Source organism: Pteropus medius, unplaced genomic scaffold, assembly GCF_902729225.1.
Source record: "Pteropus medius unplaced genomic scaffold, Ma_sr-lr_union100, whole genome shotgun sequence".
Classification (NCBI taxonomy): domain Eukaryota; kingdom Metazoa; phylum Chordata; class Mammalia; order Chiroptera; family Pteropodidae; genus Pteropus; species Pteropus medius.
This window is the reverse complement of record NW_024349799.1, coordinates 5,765,765-5,792,064: the sequence shown is the minus strand read 5'-3', so window position 1 is coordinate 5,792,064 and position 26,300 is coordinate 5,765,765. Positions and strand designations below refer to the sequence as shown.

Sequence of the window (26,300 nt, the reverse complement as noted above, 5' to 3'; positions counted from 1 at the left end):
CATGTATCTATTTACACTGTAAATTTTAGAAGCAGTTCCCAATTATGGCATCTGAGATCCAAAGTCACTTAAAAAAACATAAAAGGTATGCAATAGCAATTCCTTAGGGAGATTAAAGAGAACTAATTTTCCTAAAAATTACTCTCAAAAGTAGACTACATGTATTTGAAAGAAAAGCACTCATTCTGAGTGATAAAATTCATAATTCATCTCTATATCTAGTCATCTAGATCCAAGGGTACACAACTGTAAACTATTATCAAAAATGAGAAAATTATGATTAACATTATATTCATTCACAGTTGCAATGGAGAACTTTAATAGTAAAAAGAGCCATACCTGAGGACATCTGAAGTCTGATTTGAGTCAAGTGGGTGGGAGTGTTTACTGTGAAGCAGCTCGTCAGATTGCACTGAAGGCACGTGGAGGTGCAAAGAGGCCTAAAAAAAAACCAGATAATCAGTCAGCCAAGTGAAAAAAATCTGTTGGTTTTACCTTATTTCCCAAGGTCTCTTCCTTGATGAACTACATTTTAGACCTATGCAAGGAATGGAAGTCAATATAAAGATGCTGCTTGTTCTTGTTTAATTTATTACAGAAGTAACTTTGAAGTGTGTGCTATATTTAATCTTACTTCCTTTTCTTCAGCTTTATATTTTTTGAGACCACATGATAATCCCCTCCCAAAATTTCCAATTATTTTCTAAGTGTAATCTGCCTAGATGTGTAAAGTAAACATTTAAGAAAGCACTAAACTGATAAACCTGAGTACAGTCTGTTTCCAGGTTACACAGAACTTAAGACTATACACATATACCTAGGTTGAGCACTAAAAAAGGTAATAGGAATAAATATATGCAAATATTTTACTTACAAAGCTATAAATCTTTTCTTTCCCTTGGTTAACATAACTTATTTATTTGAAAACTATAGGAAGACAGATTTGGAACAGTCAGGGAAGGACAAAAAGATATGTGAAAAATCCAACAGATTTATTTCTGTCTTGAAAACTGAACTCTGATTTTCAGGAAATACTCTCAGGAATCAGGTGGTTCTCTTAGATTTCACTGCTAGTGAACAATCAAAAATGCCACACAGCTGCTGAGGGCCCTAGCCCATTTGGAATAAAAGCCCACCACATTTTAAAGTATTCCCCGCATGAAAATGAATCTCTAGTATCAGCCAAACTCTGTGTTTGTTTTCTGTTCTCATGGCACTGTGCTACACAAAGCTATAAAGCTTAAACAAATCTACCTTTGGTGGAATTGTGAGCACTCTCAGTAATACAGTATATAAATGCCTTCCTCTGCCCACTCAATTTCATGGAGCCTAGTAGCAACTGGCATATCCATTTAGTTATGGCAATGAAGAGTGAAAGAAATGAAAGTGGTACTCTTTTTATTTTAATTTTAAAAATATATATTTTGTCAACATATATTAGTTAAAAAGCTATGACATGATGGTAGTACCAACTACAGATCTCATTCTATATACTGTAAAGTCTCCTCTACAACTGTAATATATGTGTAAACTCTTCAGTTATACATTCAAGAATATAACCAAATATATATATGCTTCAATTGCACATAATCTCGATTTATGAGTTAAAAACAAGTGTCATATGGCAGATCACTACAAATTAAATGAACGTAATTAGTACCAGTGTTCTAATTGCAGTGTTTAATCATCTAGTTAACTATCTATTATTTTTCAAAGCAAAAAGAAACAAACAAGGTTGTTTTACTGCCTATGGTATAGAAATAAAATGGGATGCATGAAAACGAATGGTGAAAAATTGTGGTTAAGCTATGCCTTACCTGGTAATTCACACTAGAAGTCCTAATATTGTATCTAAAGGTGAATGCCCACTTTATACTATCCTCTCTGCAAATACTGAGTAGTAAAGAATCTGGACAGTCCTCTGACTTTTTGTAAAGTGGTATTTCCTTAAAAACTGTTCCATGAAACACTAAGGTCATGAACCATTAATAGGTTTTACACAATCCTTTTCTTGTGTATTAATTTAGAAAATGGTAGGTAAACAATGTTATTTGCTGTTTTTCAGAGCATTTAATGTATTATAATAACAAAAGGGGGCAGGAAAGCATGTGTAGCATTTCCCAAAGGACCAAAGAACCCTTTGTTTTATAGAAACTAAAAAGACTACTATTTTGCATAAACCCCCTTGGGAATATGTTCTTGTAACAAGATCTGTATAGACCACTGCAGGTATATTAGAATGGGAAGAAAAGTCATATGTTAAAATTAATTATTAACCTTGGCTGACATTCTAAATATATTATCTCATTAATAGTCAATTCAGATCAACAGCTGTTGTATTCTTCATGAATACAACATGAAGTTCACTATTTAATCTCAAATGTTACTGACTTAATAGTATGTGTGCCAAGAGCATCAAGATTTAATAATAACAGCCTTAAAAGATAGCAACAAGCCTATTAGTTCACGTACCCATTAATCCTTTACCAGTTAAAAAAAAGTGCAGCTCAATGCCAGCATTCATTTAACATCATGCAGATGAATGAATGCTACGTTTCCTAGGATTTGTCATTTTCAGCAATTGAACTACTAAAAACAGAATGCTATAAATAGAATAATGTCATTTCTTTCAAAGACTATCAATATACTAGAGCGATACGAAAATAATAATAAAAGTGAGATATTTCATGGCATACTTTGGAGGTAAGGTTAGGACTGTAATCTGAACATTAACTTAGGGTAAATGTTAAACACTGCAGCTGCAAGCACCATGGGGAAGTATTCTTGGGGCAAAAAGGCAATGCATTAAAATGTAACCCCAAGAAACTAAAGTCCACTATCCAACTTTTACCCTACAAATAAAAACTAGTTAAGTAGTTAAGTTATTTAGCATGACCTATGGAAAAAAACAGTCAACTTCTGGGGGTTAATCCTAGAATATGTGACTCAGACCTGAATTGTTATTTTGGAATAGTAGTAATAATAGCAACAGCAGTGACAAACTCTGAATAGGGCTTTCACATCTCATTTTACCATTTTATGATTTATCTTAATCTCATTATATCACTTGCTAATTAATTTGTTCTGAGTCACTATGGGGCTGAGAATCTCATTACTTGAAAACCACTCAGTAGTTTTAATATAGCAATTTATACAAAGCTAGAAAGTTTTTTTGAAAAGCAATAAATGGATCTAAATATAAAGTACTCTTACAAAAATACTTTAATCCCCAAAATAATGCAAACTAACAGAAGTGTGGTATGATAGAATTCAAAAAATAACATTATAACCACTGAAAGATCCAGATTTTAATCTTGAGTCTACCATCAATGTATGACTTTGGACAAGTAAGTTTTTCTGAACTTTAATATACTCAATTAGAAAGTGAAATTGTTAAAGATAATATAAAGTTTATCCAGTTGTAAACTTCCATATGTGCAGTTGAAAATAATGTAAGCAAGGGTCCCAGAAGTTTGACTTAAGATTAAAAAGTTCAAACTTAAAATGAATTTAAAAATTAGAGTTGTTTCATAGTTAGATAATTCTCTGTGATCTTCTGTAGAAAGTTATATGTGGCAAGCATTTAAAAACTTAGGCAAAAGCTACAAAGTTTCAAAAAGCCACATCTACACGTTAGGATATAAGCCATTAATTATCATTACTTTGGAAGTGAAATTGAAATGGCAGTACCTTAAGAAAAAGGGGACACTGATATTGTGCTTGAGGACATGCTGACCAGAACCAGTCAGGTAATGGACCCGCTTTGGCAGTTGATACAAAGTAACCAAGGGCCAATGGTTGCTGAAGAATATTAGTTACTTCATCATGAGATTCTGTTGAGAGTAGCCGATCAGTACCTTGACCCTTAAAAAAAGATGAAATTAAAAGTGTGTTAGTTCATTTGATATACCTAGACACTAGATAAAAATACAGAATGGTTTACGGCAATCAGTCTCATAATCTTATCACTTCAATTTTTAAAAATACTGAAGGATACGAAAAAATTGCTATGTACTTAGAGGATCATAATTAGGTAACAGCATTTAAAAATAAGTTTTAACAGTTGCATAAGGAAACTAATATGCCAACTCTTTAATAAGTTTGTATTATTACGCCAAGCCCATGTTCAGAGCGTGTGTGTACATGTGTAAATCTTTGTAGCTGACTGAAAAACACAAAATATTCAATGAAATTTCTACCTTATTTCCTAAAACCCCCTAATTCCTGACCACCACACCCCCGTCCAAAAGGTGCTTTAAAATTTAGCTTTGTTCATCTAGCACAATCTATAAAATGTAATTAATAATGTTCGGGAAGGCATTAAGGCAAAAATAAGGGACAATTATTAAGTGATCCTCATATCCTTTGGATTAATCAATGTATTTCTTGGTATTTAAGGAAATAGATAAGAAGAAGAAAAATGATACACATTTGTTGCCAACATTACCTATAACAGAAAAAAAAAAGTCTAACATTTTGGGAATAATATAACAAATTATGGTAAAACGACAATGCAATGTTAAAAAGCTGATTATAGTCTACAGCCATGCCACCCTGAACATGCCCGATCTCGTCTGATCTCGGAAGCTAAGCAGGGTTGGGCCTGGTTAGTACTTGGATGGGAGACAACCTAGGAATACCGGGTGCTGTAGGCAATAAAAAAAAAAACTGATTATACTTACTGAAAGCTACAATATAAATACACATGAAAGAAAGGTACTTTGCTAAAGTAAAAATGGTTTAATGAAAGGGATAGGATTATTGGTGCTTTTCTTTAATTTTTTTTCAATCTCTTTTTCAGTTAAAAAAGGAAAAGATGCAAGGTAAGATTGAACAGAGATCCTTCTTTATTTAAAAAGGTAGATTCTAAACATATACCTACTACAGTAATGAAATAATCACTATATAAAATTTCACTCAAAGATGCTATTCAAGGCCAACTAGTTTTGAGTTCAAACAGGAGAAAACAGCCTGCTTCCATATCTGCTAAAAATAAATGGGGGCTGGGAGCAAGGTGGTCAATATTTTTTCCGTTCTGTCCTTGTCACAGCCCTGATATGAATGGCAGCTCTTAGAACAATATAGTGATTCTCAGATAATCTGATCCTACACCTGAATAGAAGTTATAGTGAAATGGCAGGAAAAATACTAAAAATGGATTAATGCAAAGTAGTCTAGAAAAGAGGAAGCCAGGGAAAGCAGAGCCACAGTGACCCTCTTAATAATGTACAATTCAAAATACTTATGTCTCTAAGGCAAAAGTGCATGAATATACTAATACTCTCACTATTTGCTAATTTCCAATGAAAAAATGTTGCTCTATGTCATGTATCCATTCATTACTAAGTTACTGAATGACATTTAGATAAACAACTTTTAAAACAGAGTTGGTTACCTTGCCAGCATCACCTCCATGGGGGTAATGAGATCCTGGAGAATGTACAGGAGATCCCGTTGGAGATGCAGGGAGAATATTAATGATATCAGGGTCGAGATCATCTGCTGTATCTAACAAATCAAAGATACCCATTCCATCTGCTCCATCTATAAAGGAGAAAGAAAAAAATTAAATATTCCATTTTTCATACCTCATGGTTATTTATAGGCAAGAGTTAAAATTAATTTAACCAATATCTACTGAATGTTTACCATGTAACAAGTATTGTTTTAGGAGCCTTTTAACAATTATGCATAAACAAGCATGTGGTAATCTGAATAATGTCCCCCTAAAGATGTCCACGACCTAATGTGTTTCATAAGAAACTTTGCAGATGTGATCAAGCTATAGATCTTGAATGGAGATTTCTCTGGATCTGGTGGTCCAATGTAATCACAGGGGCCCTATTAACAGGGAGGCAGTAAGATTAGAATTGGTGTTGAAGATGGAAGAAGTGGCCATGAGGAGATGCAAGTGGTCTCTAAAGCTGGCAAAGACAAGGAAACATATTGTCTCTTACAGCCTCTAGAAATAATCAACCCTGCAGACACTGTGACTTTATACCAGTAAGACTGATTTTGGACTTAGGACCTCCAGGACTGTAAGACAGTAAGTGTGTATTGTTTAAAGCCACAAAGTGTGTGGAAATTTTTTACAGTAGCAACAGGAAATTTATACAAAGCAAAAAGTATGCTGAAAATGAAAATGTATTTAAAATAAAACTATTCACAATTAATACTTATTCTTTATTATTAAGTAAACCATTCAAGTTATTGTATAACACACTAAAAGAGAATAATTAACACACATACTTATGACTTTAGAGATGTACCATTTTATAAGGCAACTCAGAGAGCAACAACAGAATTTTCTATTTTACTAAAATGCAATCTATAAATTCAATGAGCAAAGTTACATCCCTAATCTGACAGTTTATATAAATTACTGTATTATTTTGGTAAATCAAGATAGAAAGGAATATAGTTATGAGCTACAAAATTCACATGCAGGTAACTCAACAGTATAGGCAAAAACCTTTATAAATATTTTATGATCAATGTTATCTTTTAAAATAAGTAAATATTTATGAAATAATAGCACCAGTTCTGGTTTCAATAAGGTAGGAGAATGACTATTAGTTTCTGTTGCTGCTTTAACAAATTATCACAAACTTGTTGACTTAAAACAACACACATTTATTCTTTTACAGTTCTGGGGTCCAGAAGCCCAAAATTTTACTGGGCTGAAATCAAAGTGCTGGTCGTTAGGCCAAAATCAAGGTACCAAGTTTCCTCTGGAGGCTCCAGGGGATAATCTCTTTCTTTGTCTTTCCCAGCATCTAGAACTATATTCCTTGCATTCCTTGGCTCATGGCCCCTCCCTCTATCTTCAAAGTCAGCAGGCATAGCATTGCTTCTTTCTGACTTTGCCTACCTCTGTTTCTATCACATGGCTTTCTTCTCTTTTGTTATAGCCAAACTTCCCTCTTATAAAAATACATATGATTGCTTTTAGGGCTCACCTGCATAACACAGAATAATCTCTCCATCTCAGGATCCTTAATCACACCTGCAGTCTTTTTTTTTTTTCCATATAAGATAACATTCACAGGTTTCAGGGACACTCATAAGACATGGATATGGTTTGAGAGGCATTCATCAGCCTACAGTCAGCCATAATCATCAAGATTTGTTTTTTTGTTGTTGTTGTTTTGTTTTGTTTTTTACGCCTACAGCACCTGGTCTTCCTAGGTGGTCTCCCATCTAACTACTAACCAGGCCCGCCCCTGCTTAGCTTCCGAGATCAGAGAGATTGGGTTTGTTCAGGGTGGCATGGCAATAGACTTCATCAAGACTTATTTTAAAAAATAATTCACCTACCATTGTTGGGATTAAAAGCTAAGTCCAAATTTTCAGTGGTATAAGTAGCTGAAGCTACTTGAACAGAAGCAGAAGTAGGGAACACAAGTATATGAGTACATGATGTGTCCTGTGGGGTATTTAACTGAGATGTCTGCATGTTTAGAGTGGTGCTTCTTCCAAATACAGAACCAGTTGACACAGAATCTGTAAAGAAAATAAAAGATATTTTTTCTTTTAATAAATAAAGAAACAATTTTACATGATACTGAGAAACTTAAGTACAGGAAGAATTAAATCTGATATAAACTAAAGATTGCTGACCTGGCATAATAACAAAAGAGCCTTGGGGTTCCATTGCTACCAAGCAAGCACTGAGAATGCTGGGAGAGTCTGCAGCAGATATTCCACACATTCTACACATGTCTTTGAGCCTTTTACTTAGAGACTGCAAGTTTCGACGACTCAGCAAACAGCTCCAATCTGTGGGTATCAACAGTAAAACAAATGATATCCAAAGTAACAGTACTGTTAACACCCTACGAAACCAAAGTTAAAACATAATGGTTTTAAAATAAGTGTATTTCTCAAATAGGAGTCATCATAAAGCCAAAAACTTCTTATTGGTGATGTTACTCAACATTATCCACTTCCCAACTGTAATGTACGTCAATATCAGTTAGTATCCGCTGAATAGAGGATGAGCTGAATAATAAGAGGAAGGAAAAAATGAAAGATGACAAATAAGAACATTAGTAATGACACTGATATTAAAGTTGTAATCTGTAAAATAAACTTTCAAAATGTGAAATGTGTCTGTGGCATAGACATCTATGGTTCCTCTTTAAAAAGAGAAAACAACAACAACAAAACAATTTTTTATAACCTTTGCATTTTACTCAATACATATACATACCTAAATGTGGTATGAACAGTGTATGAATTAACATAAAACAAATTTAAGTAATTAATAATAAATGTACAATTTTACCTTTCAATTCACCATGACCAATCCTTCCTAGACGGCCAATTACAACTCTCCAAGGTAATGAACTCATTTGTACAAGTCCTAAGCACCACTCCCAAAGTTTCTGTAGACCAAATCTTCTGGCAGATCCTTTTTTCCGACGAGCCCTGTTGTATGGAATAAAGAGAAAGTCACAAATATTTCTAAAACGTATGACATTTCAAATTTATTAGAATCTAGTCCCTTAACTTTAATATTCGATACATTTTACATAAGTCCTAATCGATAATATATGTAAAATCATATGATAGTTTGTGTTTTCTTTAACATTAAAATGTATACTTAACTTAGAATGAAAAATTATCCATGAACCACCAAAACTCACCAGAAACACTGCTCTACACCAGAGATTAGAAAACTTTTTCTTTAAAGGGACAATATTTTAAGCTTTGCAGGCCATCAAGAGTCTGTTGCAAGAATTCGACTCTGCTGCTGCAGCATGAAATGAGTATGGCCATAGGTTATATATAGTTTGCCAACCCTTGCTCTATACTTTAAATTGAAGAATAGCAAACAAAACACCACACTTCTCAAACCAAACAACATTGTGGTGTTTTCTACATGCACGTCCTTTATTAGGCAAGTATGTGGCTGAGCAACAGCAGCTACAATTTATTGAGTACTTATTATGTATCAAACATGCTTAATTTACATATAATATGTCATTTCATCCTAACAAAACTATGAGACACATAAAATTATCCTAATTCTACAGAGAAGATATAGTTCAGCTGGCTCAAAATCACATAGCCAGTAAGTGGTAGAATTGGTGTTTGAACCCACATTCTGTGACTCTAGAGTTGGACCTCTTAACCATTCTCTCACTTCTACTTTCAGTAAAATGGCAATACTATCTTTGTATCAGAAAGGTAGTAGTATTCTTTCTCTACTCTCTTATCCACAGAGAAGCATACTCATTTCAAAGCTCACTTAATATTATTCTACTTAAACAAATCAAAATGTATCAAGAAAATGTGTAAAGTACTGCTTTAAGTTTATAAAATAGTCAATAAATCTTCATAACCAACATAAAATTAATGTTTCTGCTTTTTCGGCACTACTATAACCTAATAATTAAATATTTCTGCATGTATCCAATTTCTGAATGTAACCTTAATATAACAAAGAAAATAAAAGGATAGAACCAAATTAAAAATTACTGAATGGGCTTTTTGGGATCTCGTAGGCAGTGTTCAATACCTTTGAAACATGTTACTAAAAATGTCCATTAAGTGATAACTCAATATGAGGCTAACCTGCTGTGACCTATTAGTTACAGCCTTCATAAATAAACAGCCATGATATCTAATTACTAACAAGAAGTCTAAAAGAGTGGCGACCACCTTCAGAAGACACTCTAATATTTACATGGTAATATTTTTAATCAACAACTTTAGTAAAGGAAGTTAACTCAATTTTGGGTCTATATCTTAGATGGTACACAAGAAAAGTAAATGTTCTAGGATGCTTCTAGATTTTTTTTTTAATTGCAGAGGACTTTCTAGTTCCATGTTTCAAATATTTTCAGGCTAAAATCGTTGCCTTGAAAAACATGATAGAGTGAGAGACGCAGCCAGATCTCTCCCCCGAAACAACAATAAGCTGAACATCTAAAACTCAACAAAAAATACCCAAACTGCACACCAGCATGTCTGAGCATACGATCTGCATGTAAGAGATACCAAAGGTCAGAACCCCGGGTGTTGGGTGGTAGACAGGGGAAAACAGGGAGGCTCTCTCTCACAGCTGGAGCTCCCTATAAGAGGAGGGGGAAGGGGAAAAGGTGCAGTGAGTTCCCTGAACAGCCTTGCCTGGGAGAGCTGGGAGCTCTATGCAGCAGGCAGCAGTGTCCAGTCATCAGGGCAGAAAGCAGAGAAATGGGGACAACAGAGAGACGGGACGGCAGAGAAACAGCAGTTGATTTCACTGGCCACAATTGCAAAGCTGAGGCCAAGCCACAGCCGCCATCTCCCAACCCAGAGGGCCACTCCCCCCATATCCTCCAAGACCGAACACCATGGAGCCCCAGAGAATCTGAGCAAACACTACCGAAACTGTCACTAACACTGACAGGGACTGAGAATGAGGGTAGTGACCATGATTAAATATCTATAAGGAAAAAAAAAAAAGACATTAGTAAGGTTTTATATAAAGCAGGGATCCAAGAGGCTTAGACTCCACCTACTGGAAACCAAAAGAAAAATGCCGCCTTTGCATTTTTCTTTCTGGAAAAACAGAATACACATCCATTAATATCCAGGCAGAGAAATAGTTCATTAAACACCACAAACAACCAAGGTGACAAAGCATCTCAGAAAGAAAGAAAAATTTCCAGAAAGTAAGCTTACAGACATAGAAATGTGCGAATTAAATGACAGAGAATTCAGGATAGTACTTCTGAAACAATGAGATCCGAAATGATTCATATCAACAATTTCAGGAACTGAAAAAAACAACTGGATGAACAGAATGAGTTCTTTAGCAAGGAGACTGAAACCCTCAAAAAGAATCAAATAAAACTTCTGGAGATAAAGAACACACTATAAGAGATGGAAAATGAAACAGCAAGCTTGGGAAATAGAATCGACCAAATGGAAGAAAGGAATCTAGAAATAAATCGGAAGGAAGAAGAGAGAAACCGAAGACTGAAAAATAATGAAAGAGAAATACAAGAACTAGCTGATACCGTCAGGAGAGGAAACATAAGAATAATGGGCATTATCAAAGAAGAGGAAAGGAGCAGGGATTATGAAGCATTTTCAGATAAATAGTTGACGAAAATTTCCCAAATCTAAGGAATGAGCTGGAGCTTGGTTTCAAGAAGTCTACAGAACACCCAATTATCTCAACCCAAAAAGGCCTTCTCCAAGACACACTGTATTAAAATTACCAAAAATCAATGACAAAGAGAATTCTCAGGGCAGCCAGGGAAAAGAAGATGGTAACCTATAAAGGAAAACCCATTAGATTATCGTCAGCCTTCTCAGCACAAAACATACAAGCCAGAAAGGAGTGGAATCAAATATTCAAACTATTAAATGAAAAGAACTACCAGCCTAGAATAATGTATCCAGCTAAGCTCTCCTTCAGATATGAGGGAGAAATAAAGACCTTTCCAGACATATAAAAATTGAGGGAATTCTCCGCTACAAGGCCTGCACTACAGGAAATACTGAAAGGAGTCGGCTCGCCTAAAACAAAATGAAGAAAAACAATGCATAATTAGGAATCAGGTGAATAGCAGGCAGGTAGAAGCAGAGGAGTGCAACCCTTACTAAGAACAGGGCATTATAAGCTTAAAGAAGAGATTTGCTATAGCAAGATAGTAACGTTTGGCACACATAGGGACAAATTGAGACAACAATGACTGAAAAGGGGAGGATTCAAAGATCCAAATTCGCAAGGGGGAATGGAGATAAGAGACGCACAGAAGAAAATGGATGACTACATATATGTAACTATCCTTTACATATTCGTAATGGTACCACATGCCAAAAATTCAGAACTGAAGTATACAACATAAAACAAGAAAGACCACAGGGAAAACTCACAAAACCCAACCAAAATAAAAAAAAAACAAATACAAGGATAAGAAAGCATGGAAACACCGAGCTACCAGAAAGGAAAACATAAAATGGCTATAAGACCTCATATTTCAATAATCACTCTAAATGTAAATGGACTAAACTCACCACCAAAAAGGCACAGAGTTGCAGATTGGATCAAAAAATAAAACCCAACCATATGCTGCCTCCAGGAGACACAGCTCAGTTCCAAAGACAGATATAGACTCAAAGTGGTGGAAAGGGTGGACAACTGATATTTCAAGCATATCTCATTCAGAGAAAAGCGGCAGTAGCGGTACTAATATCGGACGAAATAGACTTCAAAATAAAAAAGGTAAAGATACTGAGGAACATTTCATAATGATAAAGGGAATCATGTACCAAGAAGACATAATACTTACTAATATCTATTTTCTCCCAATCAGGGAGCCCCAAAATATATAAAGCGATTACTAACAGACCAAAACACTATTGTAATAGAGGACCTAAATACCCCACTGTCAGTATGGACAGATCATCCCAACAGAAAACCAATAACGAAATAACATCCTTAAATGACACATTAGACCAACAGGATATAAATGACATTTACAGAGCCTTTCATCCCAAAACAGCTATTTATACATTCTTCTCCAGATCTGTATGGAAGCACAGAAGACCCCGAATTGCTAAAGCCATCCTGAGAAAAAAGAACAAGGTTGGAGGCATCACTCTGCCTGACTTCAAATTATACTACAAAGTGACAATAATCAAAACAGTATGGAATTGGCAGCAAACCGGACACACAGACCAGTGGAACAGAGTCAAGAGTCCAGAAGTAAACCCATGTTTATATGGGCAAATAATTTCAACAAAAAAGCCAAAACATACAGTGTTCTGAGAAAGGAAAGCCTCTTCAATAAATGGTGCTGGGAAAACTGGAAAGCCACCTGCAAAAGAATGAAACTAGACTGTTGTCTTATCACCACACACCAAAATTAACTCAAAATGGATTAAGGACCCGAATATAAGACCTGAAACAATAAAATGAAGAAAACATAGGAACTAAATTCAAGGACCTTGGACTTAAAGAGGATTTTATGAATTTGACCTCAAAGGTGAGGGAAGTAAAAGCTAAAATAAATGAATGGGACTCCATCACACTAAAAAAGCTTCTGCTCAGAAAAAGAAACTGTCAACAAGGTAAAGAGACAACCATCCAAATGGGAAAATGTATTTGCAAGCAATGCCTCCGATAAAGGCCTAATATCCAAAACATATAAAGAACTCATAGAACTCAATATAACAACAAAAAAACAAACGATCCAATCAAAAAATGGGCAGAGGACCTAAACAGATACTTCTTCCTAGAGGACATACAAATATATGGCCAACAAATATATGAAAACATGCTCGACATCGTTAGCTATTAGGGAAATGCAAATCAAAACCACAATTGAGATACCATCTCACACCTGTTACAATGGTTATAATCAACAGGACAAGTAATAACACAAGTTGGAGAGGATACAGAGAAAAAAGAACACTCATACACTGCTGGTGGGACTGCAAATTGGCACAGCCACTATGGAAAACAGCATGGAAGTTCCTCAAAAAACTAAGAATTGATCTACCATACGATCCAGCAATCCTTCTACTGGGTATTTACCCCAAAGACTTGAAAACCCATATCTGAAAAGATATTTATATTTGCACACCGATATTCATAGCAGCATTATTCACAGTGGCCAGGACATGGAAGCAACCAAAGTGTCCTACGATAGATGACTGGATAAAGAAGCTGTAGTACATTAAACAATGGAATATTACTTAGCCATAAGAAGAGATGAAATACTGCCATTTGTGACCACATGGATGGACCTCGAGATAATCATGCTAAGCAAAATAAGGCAGACAGAAAAAGTTGAAAATCAAGTATCACTTATATGTGGGATATAAACCTAAAAGTAACAAATGAACAGGACAAACACAGACTCGTGGACATGGATAATAGACTAGTGGTTACCAGAAGGGAGCGAGGAGGCGGGAGGTAGATGGGGTAAAGGGGGCAAATACGTGGTGACAGAAAGAAATCTAACTATGGGAAGTGAACACACAGTGTAAATATATATATGCCTTACTGTTAAAGTGTAAAGCTAAAACTTTTTGGATTTCGTTAACTGATGTTACCATAAATAAAAATAATAAATTAAAATTAAAATTAAAAATCAAAATAAAATCATTGCCTCAAGATTACATAAAACTTAGGGACCTTAAATCTTATTTGTAACAGAGATTAATCAAAATTATTTTTAATTCTCTTAATTATACAATATATTTACTAAAAGAGGGTGAAAGCACCTACAATCCCAAAACTTAATATATTAACGTACACAAGCTTCAAAACAGTTTTCTATTTATTAAAAGTAAAAGTAATTGTATGTATGAATTTTTTTAAAGGGGATATAATGACACATTTAAGGAAATATAAGTACCTATTTGGAACATCGATGTTAATGATACAAGGTTCTAAAAGTTCTCCATATAAATCTGTGCAAGAAGCAAGAATCCATCTTTGATCATGTGATAAACAGTAGCCCACGAAAAGAACATTATATTTCTGTCCAGCTTCTCCAAATGTTTCTCCTAGCTCTGTCTGTTTATCCTTCACTGGAGCCAGAATAAAAGGAGGTGTATAAAGTCGAATACACTCTGGTCTCTGTAAAATAAAAATTAAGGTACTATGGCACTACATAATCACAGATAAATCTTTTATTGAAAGATTTTTATTGAAAATGTAATACATCATCTCTACCCAATTATAAGATAATTAGAAAACAAGAGCTAAACACAGAACTGCACTTAGTTTTACATAAACGTATAAAATGTATAGTTTTTCAATAACTCTGGTCATGGAAAATATACTTACATCAGGACTTTTAAGAGCAGTTTCCATAGCTAAACCTGGACCAAAGCCAGTCAACGTTTTCACATTGGTTGATGTTGGAAGGGGTCTCCGACACTGGGTAAAGGCCGAAAAAGCCAGGGATTTTAAATGCTGGGTATAGATTTGTCTATCTTCATGCTTCACAGGTTGCAGCAGGTATTGACAGGGAACAATCTAAGAATTATAGGCAAATATAAAAATGTTAAACTTCTAACTAGAGAATAAAAAGGACTGTGGGTCTAAAACTCTAAAAACTTTTATTAGAAAATTTAAATAAAACCAAATTAAAATGATGTTAAAGAATTATATTTTCTTATTATATAGGTTTTTAATATTCAATTTTATCAATGGGCTATGCAAAAATCTTTAAAACTTTCTACAAAGCACTTATATTAATACTGCCATTGATTAGTCCTGTTGTAGTCTATAATTTAAAATCTCTGCAAATACCTTAATAAATTTCTTTTTACTTTTACTTGCAACCTGCCTTATTTAGAACTCTAGCTTACCAAGGTCCATACTCAATTTTTGTATTTAAGCTTATGAATTTAAAAAATGGCTTATAAAAGAAACACAGAAGAAACATTTAATGTACTTAATGCAATCTTTTTATTCTCTATTATTATTGTGCTATGACTGTAAAGTCTATCTTTTATAAACTCTAAGATTTCTAACATAATATCATTTAAAGTAAAATCAATATAGCAGAAAATCAGTTTGGAAAATCCGTTTGGATAGAGAATAGTATTTTTGAAACTTCTGTCAATATCTGTTTTACATAAATTTTATTTGCAACATTTATCATTCTTACCTGTACAGAAACAGTACTCTTAATATGAGGAGGAAGAGTCTGGACCATTTCCAGAAAACATCGAAGTAGCCCCAAAGTCCATACATTAGAAGAATTAGTGCTCTCATCTTTATTTTCATATGTAAAAGGATCAATTATATAAACAACAATTGCAGGTGGGTAAGTGACTGCATGTGAATCACCATCTGTGGGGATGCCCACTTTATCTCGATCCATCGTGCTAAAATTTGAGGTAGAAACAAGACAGTTAGGAAAAAAGTTGTTCTGTACCTTTCTTGGGACAACATCAAAGCAGATTCTTAATGCCCTCTCCCCTTTTTTTGGTGATGGGGAGTGTTGGAGAGTCTATAAAAATGAGGGACATCTCCTTCTCTTCCAAGAGAACTATGAACACTGTATGTACAATTTTATGATGTACAAAGACGCTTGTGTTGAAGTCTTGCATTAAAAAATAAAAAATTCTTAAAACCATAGAATATCAGAAACACTAGAGAGCTTAGTGCTTAAGTTACAGAATTGAGACAATAAGTTAAATGAGCTGCCCAAGATCACAAAGCTGGCTAGAAGCAGAGTTTGACTAGAAAAAAATATCAGGTTTCCAAACTTAATGTTTTTCTTCATTTTTAGCTATACACATTCACATTTTATACTTCATAACTTCAATGGTGAATAAGGTTCATTCTTTGATGGTAATATGATTTTTTAAAAATTCAAATATACTGAAGATGTTCAATTAATGGTTTGTAACTTTGGGCAAACCTGTACCCAGGTAGCTGAAAGATATAACCAAGCTCAGGCAAACCTAATTTATAAATCAAAAAGGAAGCTCACTCAATGACTTTTTCATAAAAGGAATAAAGAGAGCTGTCATCATCATTATTATAAATAACTCAAGCATTTTGAAGCAGTGCATAAAGTACTTAATGTACATTATATCCTATTCCTCCCAATTTATAGGTAAGAAAACAGGCTCAGAAAGGTTAGATTAACTTTCTTGAAGTCGCATTGCCAGTAAATGGCAGGACTGCTATCCAAATCTTGGTATGTCTCTTAAGCCTATGAACAAATGGGTACAATAATAACTTCTAAATCACTGAAGTGATTTGCACAGGCAAATCTACTTGACAGTTATGTCACAAAAGAGATTCAAACATCATAGGATAGGTGGACTAAATGGCTTTCAAGGTCTTAATTCCCAGCCTGATAATCTAGGATTCGATAATAAAAACTTTTATGAAGAGCCTACGTTATAATTTTAATAAGTAAAATATTCAACATTACAAAAAGTAAAATTTCAAAAATAAGATAAAAAATCCCTTTATGTTCATTAACAACTGTCTTATTAGACAAAAGAAGCATCATATATTTACATTTCTGCAAAATAATTATATTTAAAGGTACCTTTCAGATACATCAGGATGTAGCTGAGCGGGGAGTGAAGAGGACTCTCCAGAAATCCCAGCTGTTTGTAGAGCTGATGACTGTTGCCCTCCTACCTGGCCATTCTGAACTGTACTCGCTTGTGTAGACATGGATCCCACAGCACTACTGTTCATACTGCCAAAGGGTGGAAATGAAGGTAGTTTATTTGATGACACTCCACTATTCAAGTTGGAGGATGATGAAGATGAAGTTGAAGCTGTGGTCAAAGTTGAATTAGCTGTGGCAACTGAAGAGGGCATGGTAACACCTGAAGTCATTGTCATAGTGCTGCTTGCTGCAGATGCTAGGGTGGCAGATGGAGTATTAGCATTTCCAGTATTTGTCATCTGAGGTGGAGTAATCAAAGATTGACTTGTAGGGGCAACTAAATTTGGCTGGGAAAGTAGAGAGCTGTCCAATGGCTGGGAAGCAAGATAAGGACCTAAAGATAATAGAAACAAGTAGGATATTTAATTCTTTATTTCACTGACTGGTTCTTTATTCCACTATGTGAATATCTACTTGATGCCTTTTTTGGTAATTACCCTCCCTAAGTTGCTTGCTAACAAGTGTAGTGCACACTAGCTTTACGTTTCCCCTAGAAACTGAAGAAACAAATTTTAAGTGGAACTGAAAAGGTAAACCAGCATTTGCATACAAAATAAAGAAATGGCTTCCATGAAAGTATAATAAAATTGTTTCCTAGATATATTTAATTAAATGTAAATAACAGTATCTAGCAAATTTTTAACAACCATTAAAAGGGTTCCTAAATCAAAAGTTGAATAAATTTGACTACACTGGAAGCTAATTAAATATAAAATGGAAAAATGTTATCATGAGGTTCAAATTATAGGAATGTCTAATAAGGTTCAATATTGTGGTTCTGTGTCTCTTTGGATTCAGTCTAAAGTAAGTCCATTGATATATAATTCAAGAGTGTTAACAGCAAGTCTTAAATAGCTGTCATTTTCTTAGTTCCAACAAAGAATTGTTTCCTGGTGTCATTAAGTTAACTACAAGTTATCTTACCTTTAAACCTATGAACAGAAAATTGTTTATAACCCCCAATTTCCTCCTACTTGATGAGATCCCTTTTGCAGGGATAAGCAAATTTTTTATGTAAAGGGTCAGATAGTAATATTTTAGGTTTTGCAGGTCACAGACTCTGTTACAACTACTCAGGTCTGATCTTATAGCACAAAAACAGCCATAGACAATATGTAAATAAACGAGCATGGCTGTGTTCCAACAAAATTTTATTTACAAAAACAGCTGGCAGACAGGGCCATAATTGCTAACACTGGTCTTATACAATAAATACAAATTTAATACCTAGGTCATATCTGCAGACTTGTGCATAAAGCTTGAGTTTAGAAAATGCTTCATTGTTACCATCAGCTGCCTGAGAAAACCACTCTGCTACCAACTTTTCTGACAGTTTCTTTGACGCAGTAGATCCAACTCTCATGATTCCATCTGTCAACAGTCGAGAAATAGGTCTATGTTGACCTAATCGACAGGACTACAAATACATATACAGAAAGCAAAATTAGTGAAATTATTATAATATTTGAGTACATATAATGAAATAAAGCATTTAAGTTATTTAAAATAAGCTTATCACTTATAATTAACATCTGGAATAAAAACATCAAGGGTAAAGTGGTACCATAGATCTTTTTCCTTTTTACATTAGAAATTCATTAAAGTGATTTTAAAATTAAAATATCTCCAATGAAATAAAATACATAGATAATAATAATGGCACTAGAACCATGTAACTTGAATGAAAACATGCAGAATACAGAAATAAGTGAACATAAAAATGCAGTCATTTTAAGCTGTACATCTACCCAATCCATGTATATAAATATATATATCCTCAAATCAAATTGAAATAAAAACGGGGGGTGGGCAGAATATTGGCAAAAGTAGAAGCTCTGTTCATCCCTCTGGTGACCAAATCAAAGTTGTGACGGTAATAAGGAGCAGCAGCAAGGAAATATCGCCTGGGATCTAGATGAACAAGCCATATAACTAGGCAGAAGTCCAAGAAATCACCCTGCAAGGGCAGAAGGTAGGATGGGGCCAGGACGCGGGGCTCACGGTCTCAAGCGGCCGACACAGAGGCTGCAGCAGCAGCAGAAGCCTCTTAAAGGGGGCATGTCCTTGAGCGGATTTTCGCGGTGACGGACCTGCTCGCTCTGAGCACCAGTGCCGATCCAGCTGCACGCAGGAGGCACCAAGGACTTACAGGAAGACACTGTCGGAGTGAGGGCCCAGGTAAGACACGCCAGGTACAGAAGAGCCAGCGGTATCCATTGTTCCCTGTTGAGTACTCACCCCTCCCAGTGCATGGACACAGCGCCACCATAGCGGGGATGTCATCAAACTGGATAACAGAGGTTGCTCCGCCCAGAGGAGTCCTTGAAACTCCGCCTCCCCCAACTCCCGGCCACCCACAAGCCCCATCTAGGTATATCCTCAGCAAGTCAGCTGAGCAGCACCTAGATTCACCATGGAGGCAGCTGGCCTCAGTTCCCGGTGTGGCCTTTTGAGGCAACTATAAGCACAGCATCTGTGGACTGCTTGCTGAATCTTAACAGGTGGCCCCGGAGGGGTAGAAGCTTGGGCTAAATGTGGCCTGCAGCTGAACCCCTTTCAGGACTGTGTCACTGGACACCTACTTCACAAATCCACATTAATAAGACCGGGAGACTTAAGAGCTTTGCTTAGTACACAGAAACAGACATGGAAAGGCAGCCAAAATGGGAAGACAAGCAGAAACCATATGAGAGAACAGAACAGGGATCCAGATATAATGGAGTCAAGTAATCTAATAGATTCAGAATTCAAAACACTGGTTATAAAAATGCTCAATGAACTTTTGGGAAGTGTAGATAAATTCAGTGAGAACCTCAACAAAGAGATAAAAAAACAAAAATGGAAATGGAAATTATAAAAGAGAACCAGTCTGAAATGAAGAACACATTATCTGAGATAAGTATATTAAAAGGAATAAACAAAGGAATATAGTGAATAAAGAAAAAGATTAAATGCCCTATCTAGAGGACAAGAAAGCCAAGGACACGTAATCAGAATGGCAAGGAAAAAGATGCTAAGACTATAAAAATAATTTAAGGAAGATATAGGACACTATTAAGGGTCCAAATATATGTCTAGATCAGCGTAACAGAGGAAAATCAAGATGTTGAACAGTTGTCTGAAAAAAATGATAGAAAACCTGGTGAAGGAAATGGACATAAAACCCCAGGAAGCTCAGAGAATTCCAAAAATCAGGGATCCAAAGAGGCCCACACCAAGATACATCATAATTAAAATGCCAAAGGTTAAAGGCAAAGAAAGAATATTAAAAGCAGCTAGAGAAAAACAGATAATTACTTATAAGGGAACACCCATAAGACTGGCAGCTGATTTCTCAAAAGAAACTGTGCAGGACAGAAGGGCTTGGCACAAAATATCTGACAGGATGAAGACCCAGGATCTACAACCAAGAATAATTTATCCAGCAAAGCTATCACTTAGAGTTGAAGGACAGATAAAGAGCTTCCTAGACAAAAATAAGCAAAAGGAATTTATCACCACTAAGCCAGTAGTACAGGAAATGTTGGAGGGACTTCTTTAAGAAGAAAAAACATGTCAAAAACAGAAACAGAGAATGGTAACAGCTACATTCCTATTAATAAATACCTTAAATGAAAAAGAATTAAGTGTTTCAACCAAAAGACAGAGTGGCTGAAAGGATAAGAAAACAAGACCCCTACACATGAAAAGGAAGGGGATGGAAAAAGATATTGCTTTGATGGACCCAGAAAATATTTAAGTCAGAGAAAGATAAACACTGTATGATTTCATATATATGTGGAATCTAAAAAATAAAAAGAACAAACTAATCAAAAACAGACTCACGTATATAGCGGACAATCTGGTGATGGACAGAGGAGAGGGGAGTTGGGGAACTAGGAGAATAGGGTGAAGGGTTAAAGAAACACAAATCAGTAGCTGATGGATGGTCAGGGGATGTGGAACACAGCATAGAGAATGCAGTTAGCATTAATATGGTGGTTAGGTGGAGGGTCAGGGGAAGAAGGGAGCAATTAGGGGAATCGTTTTATGAACTATATAGATATCTAATCAATGCACTGTATACTTGAAACTAATTAAAATAAATTTAAAAAATAATTTTAAGTAATTGATAAAATACACTATGTATTTGCCAGCTCTCGCTTCAATTTTGTGGGCCACTGATGTTACAAGAAGCCTACTATCAAATAAGTTTGCCATACTGGCTTAAGAAAATTTAGATGGAATTTCTTTACTGTTAAGATTTCAAAGGCTTTAATTTAATAATCTAATATAAATAGTAAATCTCTAAAAGGTAATATAATACACAGTGTTTCCCCAAACCAAGTTAACTATGGAACATTTTTCTGAGAAAATTTTGTAGGACTAATGTTCCAAATGACTCTTTGGGAAACATTTATTTCTACAAAACACACTACAAATACCTTGTAATTAAGTGGAACATCTATAAAGAGTTAAACCAGAACAAACTAATATTCAGATTGTAAAAGAAATTAAATTTTAAAGACTGAATTTCTAAACATTTATGGGGAAAAAAAGTATAACGAATTAAGACTTTATGTCCCACAGCACTTTAAATTTGTAATCATTGCGCTCAGTAATAGATATAACCTGAGAATTATAACTTAAAAGATTAGTCAAGAATTTCAGAAATGAAATGATCTTACAGATATGAGAAAAGTAAGGCCTAGTGTCAGTACATGAGATCCTAGAGAATCAGAACTAGAATTTTTATAAATATAATCTTTCCCTGGCTATTTCACAATGCTATTCCTTGTTTTAGAAAAAGATTATCTCAGATGGGACAGATATGCTCTCAATGTTTATTATGGCAATTTCCACCATGGCCCATTACATTTGGGTCAAACACTATAAAGAATGTAACTGGCTAGTATAAGAGCTAAACATGTGATATCAAAGAACTAACATTATTGCTATTCTGTCCCAATCAAATGAACTACCCAGTATAATTTATATGTAAGCATACAAATCATAAGGTACTTTAAAAATGCCACCTCTTTTTAAACCCGTACCTCATATATTGCAGTAAGATCTCTAAAAAAGCTTTTGGCTCCATTTAACAAGGCTTCATTTTCTGGACACAGTACAACATAAGCTATATCTCTTTGAGATCCATAGGGTTCCAGCATAAGTCTCTCCCAGTAAGGGAGAGCAAATGGAGAAAGCACCAGAAAATCATAATCATAACTCAATAAAAACGTGGGGATTGGCAGTGGTTCCGGGGATTCATCAGTTCCTAAATAAAAAAGATATATTTTAAGAAAATATTTAAAAGCAGTGCATTTTTTAAATTTAAATGTCAAAAGTTACTAAAGTCATTATTAGTAGTAAAAATATTTTGATTTAAAACAAAAATATCTAAAACCAGTGACTGAGACTTTTCCATAGTTCGGAATTTGTTAAATAATCTTTAAAAAACATACGAATTATACCTTCATTTAAATGCAGACAAAATCAATGTGAATGAAAACTTAAAAGTACAAAAGAAAACATGGGAGGGTAGTTTTATTTTTAATAAATTTGGACAGGGGAAAGCCTTTCTAAGCATAACATAAAACCTATCCATTTTAAAACTGATTAATCTGACTATAAAAGAAATTTTAAATTTTGGTATAAAAAAGCAATAAACAAAGCCAAGTGATTAACAACAAATTGGAAAAATGATTTGCAATGCATATGTGAAAAAGTTAATATCCTTACCATTTAAAGGGGACCTATAAACCCATAAGAAAATGACCAAAAATCTAACAGAAAATGGGTAAAGGATATGAACAAAGTTCACAGAAACAGAAATAACTTACACATAAAAAGATGCTCAATCTCATTAAGAAAAAAGCAATTTAAAATAATAGCAAACAATTATAACATTTTCTATGTGCTAGGTATTTTTCCAAGAACTTTATATACATTAACTCATTTAATCCTCACAAAAACCATACACTAATATTAATCTCATTTTAGAGATAAAAAAGCAGGAATGGAGAAGTTAAGCAACTTGTCCAGTATGATACAAAGAGTAGCAGAGGTGCACAGTCTATACTACTCTACCTCTCAAACTGTAATGAAACAACCACTTTCACCCTTCTACTCAGCACCCTACTGGCGAGGGTTTGGGGAAAGAGGCATTTTACTGATGAGAGTTTAAATTTATACTGTGGAGAGTAATTTGGCAATATTAAAAAAAATACACACATGCTTTAGGCCTGGGATGTGTGCATTATAAAAAAATTGTTGTAATGACAATGATGGAAACAATCTATGTGTCCATGAATAGTAGACTGGTAAATAATGTCATATGTAAAGAACAACGGAACACATGCAGCCACTAAAAAAATCTCGATACATGTACTGATCAGTAAAAACTTTGTGTATGTCTACTATTTTGTTTTAAAAAGAATGCAAAAATATAATTAACAGCGTTTTCCACTCAATGTGTGTGTGTCTGTGTGTGTGTGTGTATGTGTTTTCTTTAAAAAAGACCGTGGGGCCTTTTACCACTAGTATTACCCCTTCCTTTTCACCCCATTTTTCATTCAATTTTATAGAATGATGACTTAACAAAAAAAGTGGTGTTAGTCTTTTAAAATTTTTGGCAGTATGATTCTTTCTTCACATAAAATCTTACTGGTCAGTCTAACATATAAAAACAGATCTAAGTGAAGCTGTTCTTTCTGAAGTGGGGTAGAGAACCTAGTAAACTGAATGCTGAAAATGCTTAAAATAAAAAAAAGCTAGAATTGTGCCTTAAGCCACAAAAGTATTTAAAGAAAACAAATATGCTTAGTCAAGTTGGGCATAGAAACTGAGGACGGATACAAAATCAGTCACTATACATTACTATAAATTACTTACCATAAGAGCCTCGGCCAGCCATTTTATGAAATTGTTGCCAAGTGAGAGGACCTTGAACTCCCCAAGGCCTTACTGTTCTTTTTTTCTGAATAGCATCCTGAAGAACTGGCTGAAGAGATAGGAGCATTTGAAGTATATCCTGTGAGCACTGCATACTCACATCTACAACCAATAAAAAAAAGTAAATAAGAATTGCTATTGCAAATATAAAAAAATTGGGGGATAACAAGAAATGCATCTAGGGAAGATTAAACACCTGCTTGACATGATTTTATATATAGAAAACCCTAGACTCTACCAAAAAACTATTAGAAATAATAAATACAGTAAAGTTGCAAGGTATAAAAACATCTAAAAATCTCTTGTGTGTCTATGCACTAACAACAAAAAATCAAGAAAAGAAATTAAGAAAACAATCCCCCTTACAATCACAACAAAAAACAATAAAATACCTAAGAATAAATTTAACCAAGAAGGTACTTAAAATTGTAAGACACTGTTGCAAGAAATTGAAATGGAAAGATATTCTATGCTCATGGGTTGTAAGAATTAACATTGTTAAAAAGTCCATACTACCTAAAGTAATCTACAGATTCAAAGCAATCCTTATCAAAATCCCAAAAGCATTTTTCACAGAAAAAGAACAAAAAAACTTTAAAATTTGTATGGCATTATAAAAGACCCCAAATAGCCAAAGCAATCCTTAGATAAAAGAACAGAGCCAAGTGTATCACACTCTCTGATTTCAAATTATACTACAAAACTGTGGTAACCAGAACAATATGGTAGTGACAGGAAGACAAACACATAGATCAACGAAAGAGAGTCTAGAGCCCAGAAATAAACTAATACACATATGGACAACTAATTTACGACAAAGGTGCCAAGAACACATAATAAAGGTAAGTCTCCTCAATAAATGGTGCTGAGAAAACTGGACAGCCACATACAAAAAATGAAACTAGACCACTATCTTACACTATACACAGAAATTAACTCGAAATGCATTAAAGACTTCAAAGTAAGACCTGAAACCATGAAAATACGCAGAAGAAAATATAAGCGGTAAGCTCCTTGACATCGATCTTAGCAATGTTTTGTGAATCTGACTCCAATGGCAACAGAAACAATAGCAAAAATAAACAAATGGGGCTGCGTCAAATGAAAAATTTTTTGCACAGCAAAAAAATTAAAAAAAAAACAAAAAGCAATGTATCAAATGGGAAAAAATATTTGCAAATCATACATCTGATATGAGGTTAACATCTAAGATTCATAAAGAACTTATACATCTCGACAACAAAATAAACCACCTGATTAAAAAATGGGCAGAGCATCTGAATAGACATTTTTGTAAAGAAGACATACAGATGAACAACAAGCATATGAAAGATATTCGATATTACTAATTATTAAGAAATAGCAAATCAAAGCCACAATATCACCTCACACCTATAAGAATGGCTACCATCAAAAAGATAAGCAACAAGTGTAGGGGAGGTGGTGGAGAAAAGGGAACCTTTGTGCATTGTTGGTGGGAATGTAAATTGGTACAGCCGCTATGGAAAACAGTATGGAGACTCCTCAAAAGATTAAGAACAGAACTACTATATAATCTAGCTATTCTACTTTTTTAGGTATTTATCTGAAAAAATATGAAAACACTAATTTGAAAAGATATACATATTCACTGCAACATTTTTTAAAATAGCCAAGATAACCTAAGTGTCCATCAACAGATGAATGGATAAAGATAGTATGTACACACACACACACACACACACACACACACACACACAAACACACACACACACACACACACACACACACACACACGGAATACTAATAAGCCATAAAAAAAGGTGAACTCCTGCCATTTGCGACGACGCATGAACCTTGAGGGTATTATGCTAAGTGAAATTAAGTTAGATGGAAAAAGACAAATACTGTGTAACTTCACTCATGTGGAGTATTTTTTAAAAGAAATAGACAAACAACAGAAATAAACAAAACAAAACAAAAACAACTTATAGAGGCAGACAACAGACTGGTGTTTACCAGAGGGAAGGCGGGTAAAGTGAAGAGGAAAGGAGTAAGGAGAAATTGATAAATGGGGTCAATTGTATGGTGGTGGAAGAAAACTAGACTTTTGGTAGTGAGCATGATATAGTATATACATATGTTGAATTAGAATGTTGCACACCTGAAACTTCTATATAATGTGATAAACCAATGTTACCTCAATAAAAAAAGGTTAAGCATCTGCTTGTG

At 34.6% G+C, this 26,300-nt stretch overlaps 1 protein-coding gene, 1 non-coding gene and 1 pseudogene across 4 annotated transcripts in view; 1 reads left to right on the top strand and 2 right to left on the bottom strand.

Annotated features, from left to right (window-relative positions):
• MED13 (mediator complex subunit 13) overlaps nucleotides 1–26,300 on the bottom strand; it is a 98,097-nt gene that overhangs the window by 9,939 nt on the left and 61,858 nt on the right. For 2 of the 3 annotated variants that reach the window (XM_039885824.1, XM_039885826.1), the window contains 13 exons: nucleotides 24,030–24,191; nucleotides 22,190–22,413; nucleotides 18,384–18,573; nucleotides 17,028–17,490; nucleotides 15,627–15,846; nucleotides 14,798–14,989; nucleotides 14,364–14,587; nucleotides 8,288–8,430; nucleotides 7,621–7,779; nucleotides 7,318–7,503; nucleotides 5,396–5,544; nucleotides 3,691–3,864; nucleotides 340–440 (listed from right to left, as the gene is read on the bottom strand). In XM_039885824.1, coding sequence (XP_039741758.1) covers nucleotides 340–440; nucleotides 3,691–3,864; nucleotides 5,396–5,544; nucleotides 7,318–7,503; nucleotides 7,621–7,779; nucleotides 8,288–8,430; nucleotides 14,364–14,587; nucleotides 14,798–14,989; nucleotides 15,627–15,846; nucleotides 17,028–17,490; nucleotides 18,384–18,573; nucleotides 22,190–22,413; nucleotides 24,030–24,191 — 2,587 coding nt within the window. Of the gene's footprint in view, nucleotides 1–339; nucleotides 441–3,690; nucleotides 3,865–5,395; nucleotides 5,545–7,317; nucleotides 7,504–7,573; nucleotides 7,780–8,287; nucleotides 8,431–14,363; nucleotides 14,588–14,797; nucleotides 14,990–15,626; nucleotides 15,847–17,027; nucleotides 17,491–18,383; nucleotides 18,574–22,189; nucleotides 22,414–24,029; nucleotides 24,192–26,300 lie in introns of all 3 variants that reach the window. The other variant, XM_039885825.1, reaches the window with a different exon arrangement.
• LOC120621232 (5S ribosomal RNA) lies at nucleotides 4,537–4,655 on the top strand. The gene has a single exon (XR_005658100.1). It is a non-coding gene; the product is annotated as a 5S ribosomal RNA (ribosomal RNA).
• On the bottom strand, nucleotides 7,164–7,281 carry LOC120621283 (uncharacterized; annotated as a pseudogene).